Below are 11338 nucleotides of genomic sequence, written 5' to 3'. Positions count from 1 at the left end.
CATCAGAAGAAATTGTGAATTATTCATAGGACAGAAATCTATACAACACTAAATGTAACAACATGGATCAATCTCTAAGATATAATGTTGTGTTAAGAAAGAAATTTCAAAAATATATATGAAATATTATACCAATTATATAAAGTTTAAAAACAAATATATATATGTAGATATCATGAATGCATACATATATATAAAGGAGAAGTATAAAAGTAGACATGGAAAGAATACACACCATCTTGAAGATAGTAATTATCATGAGAAAAATCTACTGGTCCGAAGAGTACTTTTTATCATGAGAACTTTTGATTATTAAAATTCTGAAACAAACACAGTAAAATCTCCCCAGTGAATGTATAGGTGTCTGTTATTTTCTGTATGTTTCACATTTGAAAACCCCAAAGTAAATTTAGAAATCAAACACAAAATTCTATTTTATAATCCTATTTCTATAAGATCTTCCTGTCTACTCTAAATATAACTACATAACCTGTACAACCTATATATAACTATATAACTTATATGGATATAAGTTATATATATGTAAAGTAGATGGGAAGAAATATGTGTGTAACATATATATTATATATAACATATCTATATGTGTTATGTATGTATACATATGTGTGTGTAACTTACATATATCTAACTTACTGTACAATCATGGCTCATTGCAGCCTTGACCTCCTGGGCCCAAGTGAGCCTCCCACCTCAGCCTTCCAAGTAGCTAGGAAAACACGCAAGTGCCACCACACCTGGCTAAGTTTTTTTAATTTTGTAGAGATGAGATCTCCCTATGTTGTCTAGGCTGGTCTCAAATTCCTGGGCTCAAGTGATCTTCATGGGAGGATATATCTTATCAGAATTTTATCTGAATTGTATTCAGATTTCCATATATAATATATGGAAATTTGAATAAAATATGGAGAAACGAAAAGCAAAGCTTTTGTCTTTTATTTATTTATATATTCCTCTCATTATAAATACACGTATGTAACATATACATAACTTACGTATATATAAGTTCTACCTTATAAGGTAAAGATCTTCCAGATAAATAGATAGATCTAGAAAAATGTTCACCTAATATTGACATTTTATAATAAAAATATTGGTATTTTTTCCTATACTATACTTCTCAGTATTAATGAAACTTCTAATAATGATCATGTATCAATATTTTTTCTAAAAGACAAAAAGGCTAGGTGCTGTAGCTCACACCTATAATCCCAGCACTCTGGGGGGCCGAAACAGGAGGATCACTTGAGCTGCGGAGTTTGAGACCAGCCTGGGCAACATAGGGAGATATCACTTCTATAAAAATTTTTAAAAATTACCGGGCATGGTAGCTCCCATCTGTAATCCCAACACTTTGGGAGGCCAAGGCTGGCAGATCTCCTGAGGTCAGGAGTTCGAGACCAGCCTGGCCAACATGGTGAAACCCTGTCTCTACTAAAAATACAAAAATTAGCCAGGCATGGTGGTGTGCACCTGTAGTCTCAGCTACTCAGGAGGCTGAGGCACAAGAATTGCTTGAACCCAGGAGGCAGAGGTCACAGTGAGCTGAGATTGTGCCACTTCACTCCAGCCTGGGCAACAGAGTAAGACTCTGTCTCAAAAAAATTAAAAAATTAAACAAAAAATTAGCCAGGTGTGGTGGTACTTGCCTGTGGTCCTAGTACTTGGAGGGTTGAGGTAGGAGGATCACTTGGGGCCAGGAGGTAGAGGCTGCAATGAGCCATGACCACGCCACTACACACCAGCCTGGGTGACAGAATGAGACCCTGTCTCAAAATCAATTAACTAATTAATTAAAAGAAAAAAGGTTTGCTTTATTTTCTCCATATTTTATTCGGATTTCTTTAGTTTTACCTGATGCTCATTTTCTGTTCTGGAATGCCACATTACACTTAGTAGAAGTTTATGTCTCCTTAGGTTCCTCTTAACTATAATGGTCTCTCAAATTATCCTTGTTTTTGATGACCTTGACAGTTTTGAGGTGTACTAGTCAAGTATTTTGTAAAATCTCCCCCTATTGGAATTTATCTGACATTTTCTCAAAATACACTGGGGTCATGAATTTGGAGGTAGAAAACCACAGGTGTAAGACACCATTTCCATCATGTCATAAAAAAGGTACATACTAGGAACATAACCCATAGCTATTGATACTGACCTTGATCACCTGACTGAGGTAGTGTTTGTCATGTTTCTCTACCAGAAAATTACTCTTTTTTTTCCCTCCTTCCATACTGTGCTCTTTGGAAAGAGGTCACTACTTGCAGCCCACACTTAAGGAGACAGGACTTTTACTCTACCTCCTTGAGGATGAAGAAGCTACATAAATTATTTGGAATTATTCTGTGGGAGATTTGTCTCTTCTTCTCCATTCATTCATTAATTTAGTCTCAGCATGGACTCAAGAATATTTAATTTTTTACTTTGGGTTACCATCCATTACTACTTTATTTTCTTGCTCAAATTGTTGGAGCTTTGGCCATCCAGAGCTCTTTTAATTGACTCCTATGTGTCCTTAACATACCCTCCCATGTGTGTTTTTTCTTTTGTTTTGTACCAATTTTTCAAATCAATTCACAAAAAGATGAATATATTAATAATTAGACTGATACAATAGGTATATTAACAGTGCTTATGTAGTGTTAGGCACAAAGACCTTAATGATAAGACTGCTGATATAACTTAGCTAACAATATTAGCTCAACAACAATATTATTACAAAGTTCTCCCTTTTTGAATTCTCCAAGTTAGAGAAACACTGACAAATGTATGGTATTAGTAGGTGCTAACCTTTGTGGACCACTTACTATTTCAGGTACCATACTAAGCACTTAACATTTAATACTCCGCTTAATCTTCACAACACCAGAGCTAACCCCTGAGGAATGTGAGGCACTCTAGGAGTCTAGGTCAGTGGTTCCCAAGGTGTGGTAGGGATCAGCAGGTTCAGTATCAACTGAGAATTTGTTATAAAGGCATATTCTTGATCCTCACCTCAGACCTCCCGAATGAGAAAGTCCGGGGCTGGGGCCTAGAAAACTGTGTTTTAACATGTCCTGCAAGTAATTCTTGCTAATGCTTGAGAGAGTGGTGGAGCCAGACTTTAAATCCAGATATTAGACATCAGAGCCCATAAAAGCCCTTGTGCTTAATTACTTAATTGTACTCCCTCCCTATTATACTAAGAAGAAAACCAGTAATAGGTGATTTCTACTTAAAAACCGGTCATAAAAGAGATAGTAATCCAGGGCAATTTCATTCTATTCCCTTTGTCTTCCAGTGCTTGACCAAGTAACTTTAAGTATTAAATTTACCACTAGAGGGAGTCCCGACATTCCTCAAATGCTGAACCTTTTAAGAGCATGTAAATAAACACACACTCAATCTTTTGCTGGAAAAAAAAATTTGATTTACATGTATCATCGTTAAAACAATTTGTTTAAGCTACTTAACATGGAACAGCTGCATCTGGAGTTATATTGTTAGGCACAAATCTACTTTTAACAAATAAATATAATATACCATGATTGGTCACTTAACATCTTTCTTATTTCTAAAACAGAACTGGAGAAGGGAAGGAGGAAACTCCAATTAGCAAAATAACAATATACTTTAAATAAAAATAATCTAGTTTAAACTACATCATCATCTCTAAATTCCTGATGAAATAAGACTGGAAAAGAATTCAACAAAATTAGCCAGTTGCCTCTATAGTATCTCCTTCCACCTTGCTCTGAGAAATGAGTTCAGGAATGTTAAATTCAGCACCTAGTACGTGGCAAGTTCTCAGCAAGTAATGCTGAATAAATATGTAAATAAAGCTAATGCAACTCTCTGCGTCCACTAGACCCCCCTTAAAACATGCTAAATAAATTGGAGTTCATTCAATGTTATACAAAATAATACTGTGTTGTTTTCACAATAAATATATAAATATCACATAGTAGTTCAGAAAAGTCAGACCTTATAATGCTTCTAACCTGGAACAACAATTTCCAGAGATTTTGAAATGCCTTACTCAGGGATAGATGGATCCTATGACACACACCCTCCTTCTTCCAAATATGGAATGACATTCAAATGTTTCAATGTGTTTACGATCTTTGCAAAAAAAATCACTTTTTTGTTATTTTATTTAATTTTCTATTTCAATAGGTGTTTGGGGAACAGGCAGTGTTTGTTTACATGAATAAGTTCTTTAGTGGTGATTTCTAAGATTTTGGTGCACCCATCACCTGAGCAATGTACACTGTGCCCAATGTGTAGTCTTATTCCTCGCCTCCCCCTCCCAATTTTTCCCCCCGAGTCCCCAAAGTCCATTGTATCATTATTATGCTTTTGTGACCTCATAGCTTAGCTCCTACATGTGAGTGAGAATATCTGATGTTTGGATTTCTATTGCTGAGTTACTTCACTTAGAGTAATAGTCTCCAATTCCATTCAGGTTGCTGCAAATGCCATTATTTTGTTCCTTTCTATGGCTGAGTATAATTCACTCATATTCCATGGTATATATACATATTTTCTTTATCCACTCATTGACTGATGGACATTTGGGCTGGTTCCATATTTTTGCAATTGTGAATTGTGCTGCTATAAACATGCATGTACAAGTATCTTTTTTGTATAATGACTTCTTTTCCTCTGGGTAGATAACCAGGAGTGGGATTGCTGGATCAAGTGGTAGATCTACCTCTAGTTCTTTAAGGAACCTCCACACTGTTTTCCACAGTGGTTGTACTAGTTTACATTCCCATCAGCAGTGTAAAAGTGTTCTCTCTTCACCACATCCACGCCAATATCTATTATTTTTCGATTTTTTTGATTATGGCCATTCTTGCAGGAGTAAGGTGGCTTTGATTGCATTGTGGCTTTGATTTGCAAAAAAATAAAAATAAAAATAAATCACTTTTAAGAGAGAAAGAGATCCTGGTACTCTGGAAAGAACAGTGAAGAAAGAAGACAAAGATTTAGTTCCAGCTCTTCTGCTATCTAATCTCACAACCCTGGCCAAGGCACTTGTCCTCCCAGGCCCCCAGCTCCTCTTTGATGAGATAATGTGTCCCTGGAAAAAGTGTAGCCTGTAAGAAAGAGCATGCCTGCAAGTAGTTAAAAGACTTGAGAACTATTGTGTTAATGCATGATTTTTAGGTATCTGCTGACAGAAGAGTAAGATCAAGGGCCCATATCTCAGGAGGAAGTTTCCTTGAGCACTTTCATTTCCATATATTGAGTGCAGATTGAAGAGGGATAATTCAATATGCGTCTGTTCAACAATTATGACACCATTTGCCAAGCATTTGCTAACAGCTTTAAGAGTTACACAATAGACCTCCCACCTGAGGTCAGGAGCTTCTCACCAGCCTGACCAACATGGAGAAACCCATCTCCACTAAAAATACAAAATTAGCTGGGAGTGGTGGCACATGCCTGTAATCCCAGCTACTCAGGAGGCTGAGGCAGGAGAATTGCTTGAACCCGGGAGGAGGAGGTTGCAGTGAGCTGAGATTGCATCATTGTACTCCAACCTGGGCAACAAGAGCAAAACTCCATCTCAAAAAAAAAAAAAAAAAAGAGCTACCCAATAAATAACTTGCTTTAACACATCAATAGCTTCACATTGATACACAGACAATGACTGTGATGGTTAATTTTATGTGTGATTATGATTGAGCCACAGGTGCCCAGGCATTCCAACAAACATAATTCTGCATGTGTCTGTGAGGGTGTTTATGGATGAGACTAACATTTGCATAAAGGAGAGTGCCCTTCCTAATGTGGGCAGGCCTCATCCAGTCACTCGAAGGCCTGAATAGGAAAAAGTCTCAGTAGGAGGAAACTGCTCCCACCAGACTGCTTGACTTGGGACGTCATCTTTTCCAGCCTTCCCTCTAGGACTCAGTCATCTGTTCTCCCTGGGTCTCCACCCTGCTTGCTTTCAGATGGGAAATAAACCATCAGCTCTTCTGGTTCTCCAGCCTTTGGACTTGAACTGAAATGACATATTGGCTCCCCTGGGTCTCCAGCTTGTGAACTGCAGATTTGGGGACTTCTCAGCCTCCATAATTATTTGGGGACTTCTCAGCCTCCATAATTACTCAAGTAATTATGGAGTAATTATATATATATATAATTATATATAATATATATTTGGTGTATTATATATACAATGTAATTTATTGTATAATAAATTATACAATATATTATATAATTATTATATTATATTATATCATATTATATTTACAAACACAGACTATTGGTTCTGTTTCTCTAAAGAACCTTGACTAACACAAGAACCAATCTCTAAACTCCTTAGAATGGCCAAAACGCCTTATACGACCTGGTCCCCAACTACCCCTCCAACTAAATCTCAGACAGAAAATGATGCCACCTCCTCCACTCCACCCTCATCAGCTTTCTTCCATGTCCTCACACATACTGTGTTCCCTGTCATGGGGTTTTCACTCATTTATGTATTTATTCTTTGATAAACTCAACTAATTATTGAATTTCTACTATGAGTCAAGCACTGAGGTGGTAATGGGAATATAAAGTGAACAGGTAACAACATGGCTAGTTTCATGGAGAATATATTCTAGTCACAGAAGACAGAAATAGATCTACGGCCATACCTGAACATGCCTGATCTTGGAAGCTAAGTGGGGTCCAACCTGGTTAGTACATGGATGGGAGAAGACAGAAATAGCATGTAAATAAATAGGTTAATTTCAGGACGTGACATGTGCTTCAAAGGAAACAAAACAGGGTGATAGAATCATTTGATGATCAGAGAAAACCCCACTCATAGGTGCTTTTTAAGCACCATTTTATACGAAGGGGCCATCCATGTGAAGACTTGAAGAAGGAGCATTCCAAGCAGAGAGAAATACAAACACAGAACTAACTCTGAGATAAGTTTATCTATAGATAGACACAGAGAGAGAAGCTTACATATATATGTGTGTGTGTGTATATGTGTATATATACACACATATATATGTGTGCATGTGTAGATATATATATATACATATATATGACATGTGTCTATAGGACAGTGGGGCAGCAAGAGAAGGTAGATGGGTAAACAGAAATGAGATAAAGCCTTAACAGCCAGAATAGGATTTAAATTTTTATTTGAAGCACACTGAGAGACTTTGGAGGGTTGACATCATCTGATTTACACGTTTGATTTCACACTGCAATGTTTAACAGTGGACATGGGGAGACTAGTAAGGGAGGATTACAGTAAGGATGACTGGTGGTCATATCTTGGATTATGGGGATGTAGAAAAAAATGAAGAAGGAATGATTCAGGATATATTTTGGAGATGGAACAGATAGGAACTGCCCATGTGGCTGGAGAAAAGAAAGGGTAACTCCTAGGTTTTTGACTTAACAATCAGCTGGACAAGAGTACCATTTTCTGAGATACGAAATTCTGGGTAGGGATGGGAATGGGGCTGGAAGAGGCAAGCGGGCAAACTGCCCACACTATCCTTCTCTTGGGACTGTTTTTCACTCCCTGTTCACCTAGTTGACTCCTTCCTCTTCTTTGGGTCTTAGCTCAAATGTCACTTTCTCAATGAAGTCCTCCCCTGACAAGTTCAAACTAAAGCTCTATATTAAGTATACGCTCAATTGCTGCCATGTAGTTTCCCCTAATAGTAGCCTGGAAAAGTAGCCACCAATTCCTCTAGCAACCACACCATCCATAGCATTTCCACTTCCCTCTCACTCTGATCCCTCCAGTCTAGGCCACGTGGCTTGCATCTGCCAATAGGGTATCAGCAAACATAACACAGGCAGAGACTTGAAAGGCACTTGGGCAGTTGACTTGTCCTGCTCCACTATTTTGGAACTCTGAAAGCATGGAAAGAAGCTTGACTGACGTGCTAGACAATGAGAAACATGTGGCCCCTGCTGACGACCTGCCAATGCCATGACACAGGAGTCAGGCCCCCTAGATCATCCACCCGCCAGCTGACCAGAAAGGTGAGTAAGAGCCCACCTGAGCAGAACCAAGGTAAAAGAACCACCCAGCCCACTCAGAATCCCAAGCTAGCCAAACAATTGTAAAAAGTCACTAAGTTTTGTGGTGATTTGTTACACCGCAGAAGTGGATACAGTAGCACATACCTCAGTGGCAATTTTACACATCTTTGTTTGATTAGCTTCTATCCCTGCCACATGACTGTGAGCTCTCTAAAAGCATAGACTATTCCGATCTTAGATTACTGTGCCAACCTCAAAGCCGAGCATAATACCTGGAACACACCAGGCATCCAACCAATAACATGCTGAGTGAATGCAAGGAGCAAAGAGAGGTACACATTGTAACTCAAGCAAATAGGGGAAGTTGAAAACAAAGGACGGCAGACATCTATTTGTCCAAAATAAAAACTTAATCAGCAGCACAGGGCAGGGAGGAATACCAGACCAAAATCACATTTCCTCTGTCTCAAAGGGCTCAAAGTCTAGAGTATAGGAGACAGTACAAAATCAACAAAGTGTACCGTTTTAGCATTCCAACACTTTGCACTTCGCTCCTTCAGACAGTATTAGGGCCCTGTCCCAAAGCGTTAGGACCAGGCCCTAACGTTGCCTGAAAAAGCGAAGTGTGGGAGGATCCCAGAGAGGTTTCTCGAAGCAGATAAAGTCTGAATTGAGGCTCATGCGTGTAATCCCAGCACTTTGGGAGGCTGAAGGGGGGCAGATCACTTGAAGCCAAGAGTTCAAGACCAGCCTGGTCAACATGGCGCAACCCCATATCTACTAAAAATACAAAAAATTAGGCCAGCATAGTGGTGCACGCCTGTAATCCCAGCTATTTGGTGTTTGGACGAACGGAGGCAAGATGGCACAGTTCCGGGTTCTTCACCGTCAACTTTCCCGTGCGGGGGAAAGACACGGGTCGACTGCGCAGGCGCAACCCAACTTCCAACGGAGAGAAACCGGAACCCGCCTAGCCACGCCTACCGCCCCGCCCCTGACCCGCCTATGTCCCGCCCACTGCCCTCCCACTCCCGGGCCCAGGACATAAAAGCCGCTCCCGGCGGGCGCGCGGTGTAAACTTCCTCGGCCCTTCCTCGTATGCGGGACCCAGGAACCTCGTCGGAGAACGCCGGAGCGAACTTCCTTGGCCCCTCCTCGTACGCGGGACCGGGAACCTCGCCTGAGAGCGCCGGGGCGAACTTCCTCGGCCCCTCCTCATACGCGGAACCCAGGAACCTCGTCCGAGAACGCCGGAGCGACTTCGTCGGCCTCCACCACCGGAGACTGGTGAACCTCGCCCCTCCCTCACATTGGCTTGTAAATAAAGTTTTTTTTTGCCTTGCCTACTTGCCTTTTCTCTGGCATTTGCTCTGGGGGTCGCATTAAAGCAAATCATTTGGGAGGCTGAGGCAGCAGAATAGCTTGAACCCAGGAGGTGGAGGTTGCAGTGAGCCAAGATTGTGTCACTACACTCCAGTCTGGGCAACAGAGCAAGACTCCATCTCAAAAATACATATAAATAAAGTCTGAATGGAGTCCTTGCAGTGTTTACTGGGAAAAGCAGCACACGCGAAGGACAGTAGGGTCAAAGGGACAGAGGCGTTCAAAGGACAAAGGAGAGCCTCCTGTTTGGGGTTTTAGTCTTCTTGAATTTTTGTTGCCCCAGGCCAACCCCGAGAGCCAGAACTGTTCGTTATTTATCTCAGCACAGGTTCCGTGTAAGCGTTGCCTCCTCATCCCACGCTCAGGCCCTTCAGGTCCGGGACCCCTGCTTCTTATTTATGTGTCTGTTATTCCCAGTGTCTAACACAATCTCTTCCGCGAAGTCGGAACTTGATACGTATTTGCTGAACAAATGGAAAGTTAGGCAGTAAGCACCGCTCCTTCCAAGGGCAGCTCTCAAGAGCCCACGTTTTCAGATTAAGCAACGAAGTGGACGCGTCTGGTACGAGACTACAAGTAGTACAGGCGGAGACGCGGCCCCCAGGCCTCTGGTTTCACATCTCCCTCCTAGTTCCCGGCGGGCCGGCGTCTTTTCTCTGCTCGGAGTAGCCGAGCAGCCCTGGAGGCTGAGTGTCTGGTAAGCGCGGCTGTTAGGGAGGATGGAGGAGCCGCAGCCCCGCGGTGCTTCCCACACGCTTCGCCAGCAGGGACGCGCGGGACGACCGCGCAGGCGGCTCTGCAGGGGTGGGCGCCCCATCACCCGTCTTGGTCCCTCGCTGCTTTGCGCTTTCCGAGCCCCAGCCGCGCTCAGGCTGCCTCGGGCATTGACCGCGGGGGCGCGCGCCCCGTTTCCATAGAAACGCCCGGGCTGGCGCGGCGGCGCGAGGGGCGGGCTCTCCGGCTCCCGGCGGCTGCTTGCGCCCCAGCGCGCGCCCAGGCGCCTTGGAGTCCCCGTCCTTGGGCCCCCGCAAGGTCCCCTGCCGTGCGCGAGGCAGCATGATGAGGCGCACCCTGGAAAACCGGTAACAGCCCGAGCCCAGCTGCCCAGGGCCGCCCACACTGGAGGGCTGGGGTGAGGGAAGTGGAGCCTCTGTCCGTGGGGCCTCTGCGCCGTATTCCGACCCTGGGCGGCAGGCTGCACGGTCCCAGCTGTGGCCTGGGGCCTAATTCCCTGGGCTGCAGCGTGCGCCGGCGGCGAAGGGGAGCCCGGGGCCCGGCCGGCTGCCACCCACCCACGCCTCCGGGTCTTGGGTCCCCACACTGCCGCGGGCAGTGCAGAAGCCTAGGAGGCAGCCGGGCTCCCAGGCCGCGCTGCGCGGAGCAGCCAGACCAGCCACCTCCCCAGTTAAGGCCAGGCCCGCCCGGCCTGGGCCTCTTCCTGTGCCTCTTCCTGTGCCTACACTGCCCGATAAGTGAGGTCAGGACCCCATGGAGAGCAGTCCGCGCCGGGAGACGGTGGATCGTTGGTGGGTTTGTGTCTTCAAAGCTGCAGAATGCCCGGGGAATGTTCGCGTGTTACATTAACGTGAAGCCTTCTCATCTCTAACGAGAGTATTTTGCCTTTTGTGTCACCTTTTTCTCTAGGAACGCTCAAACGAAACAACTGCAAACAGCTGTCTCAAATGTGGAGAAGCATTTTGGAGAACTGTGCCAAATCTTCGCTGCCTATGTGCGGAAAACTGCCAGGCTGAGAGACAAAGCCGACCTCCTGGTGAATGAAATCAACGCGTATGCTGCTACAGAGACCCCACATTTAAAGCTGGGCCTGATGAACTTTGCCGATGAGTTTGCCAAACTTCAGGATTATCGACAAGCAGAGGTATGGAGTGAGATCACAGTGTCATTGTTATGAATGAGCCATGAAGTAGTGGATGAAGGAACCGTG

General features: G+C 43.3%; 1 protein-coding gene across 9 annotated transcripts in view; it reads left to right on the top strand.

Moving 5' to 3' along the window:
* The first annotated feature begins 10079 nt into the window (after positions 1-10079).
* CIBAR1 (CBY1 interacting BAR domain containing 1) overlaps positions 10080-11338 on the top strand; it is a 30207-nt gene continuing 28948 nt past the window's right edge. For 6 of the 9 annotated variants that reach the window (XR_001880531.1, XR_001880530.1, XR_001880533.1 and 3 more), the window contains exons 1-2: positions 10482-10919; positions 11038-11272. Coding sequence is in view for 4 of the 9 variants with exons in the window: in XM_017847341.1 (XP_017702830.1) it covers positions 10882-10919; positions 11038-11272 (273 nt within the window). In the remaining 5 variants the exon portion in view is untranslated. The other 3 variants (XR_001880532.1, XR_001880534.1, XM_017847342.1) reach the window with 2 other exon arrangements.

The sequence above is a fragment of the Rhinopithecus bieti genome, unplaced genomic scaffold, assembly GCF_001698545.2.
Source record: "Rhinopithecus bieti isolate Rb0 unplaced genomic scaffold, ASM169854v2 scaffold_26532, whole genome shotgun sequence".
NCBI classification, from domain to species: Eukaryota; Metazoa; Chordata; class Mammalia; order Primates; family Cercopithecidae; genus Rhinopithecus; species Rhinopithecus bieti.
The sequence above is the reverse complement of the archived record's forward strand: the minus strand, read 5'-3'. Positions and strand labels throughout refer to the sequence as shown.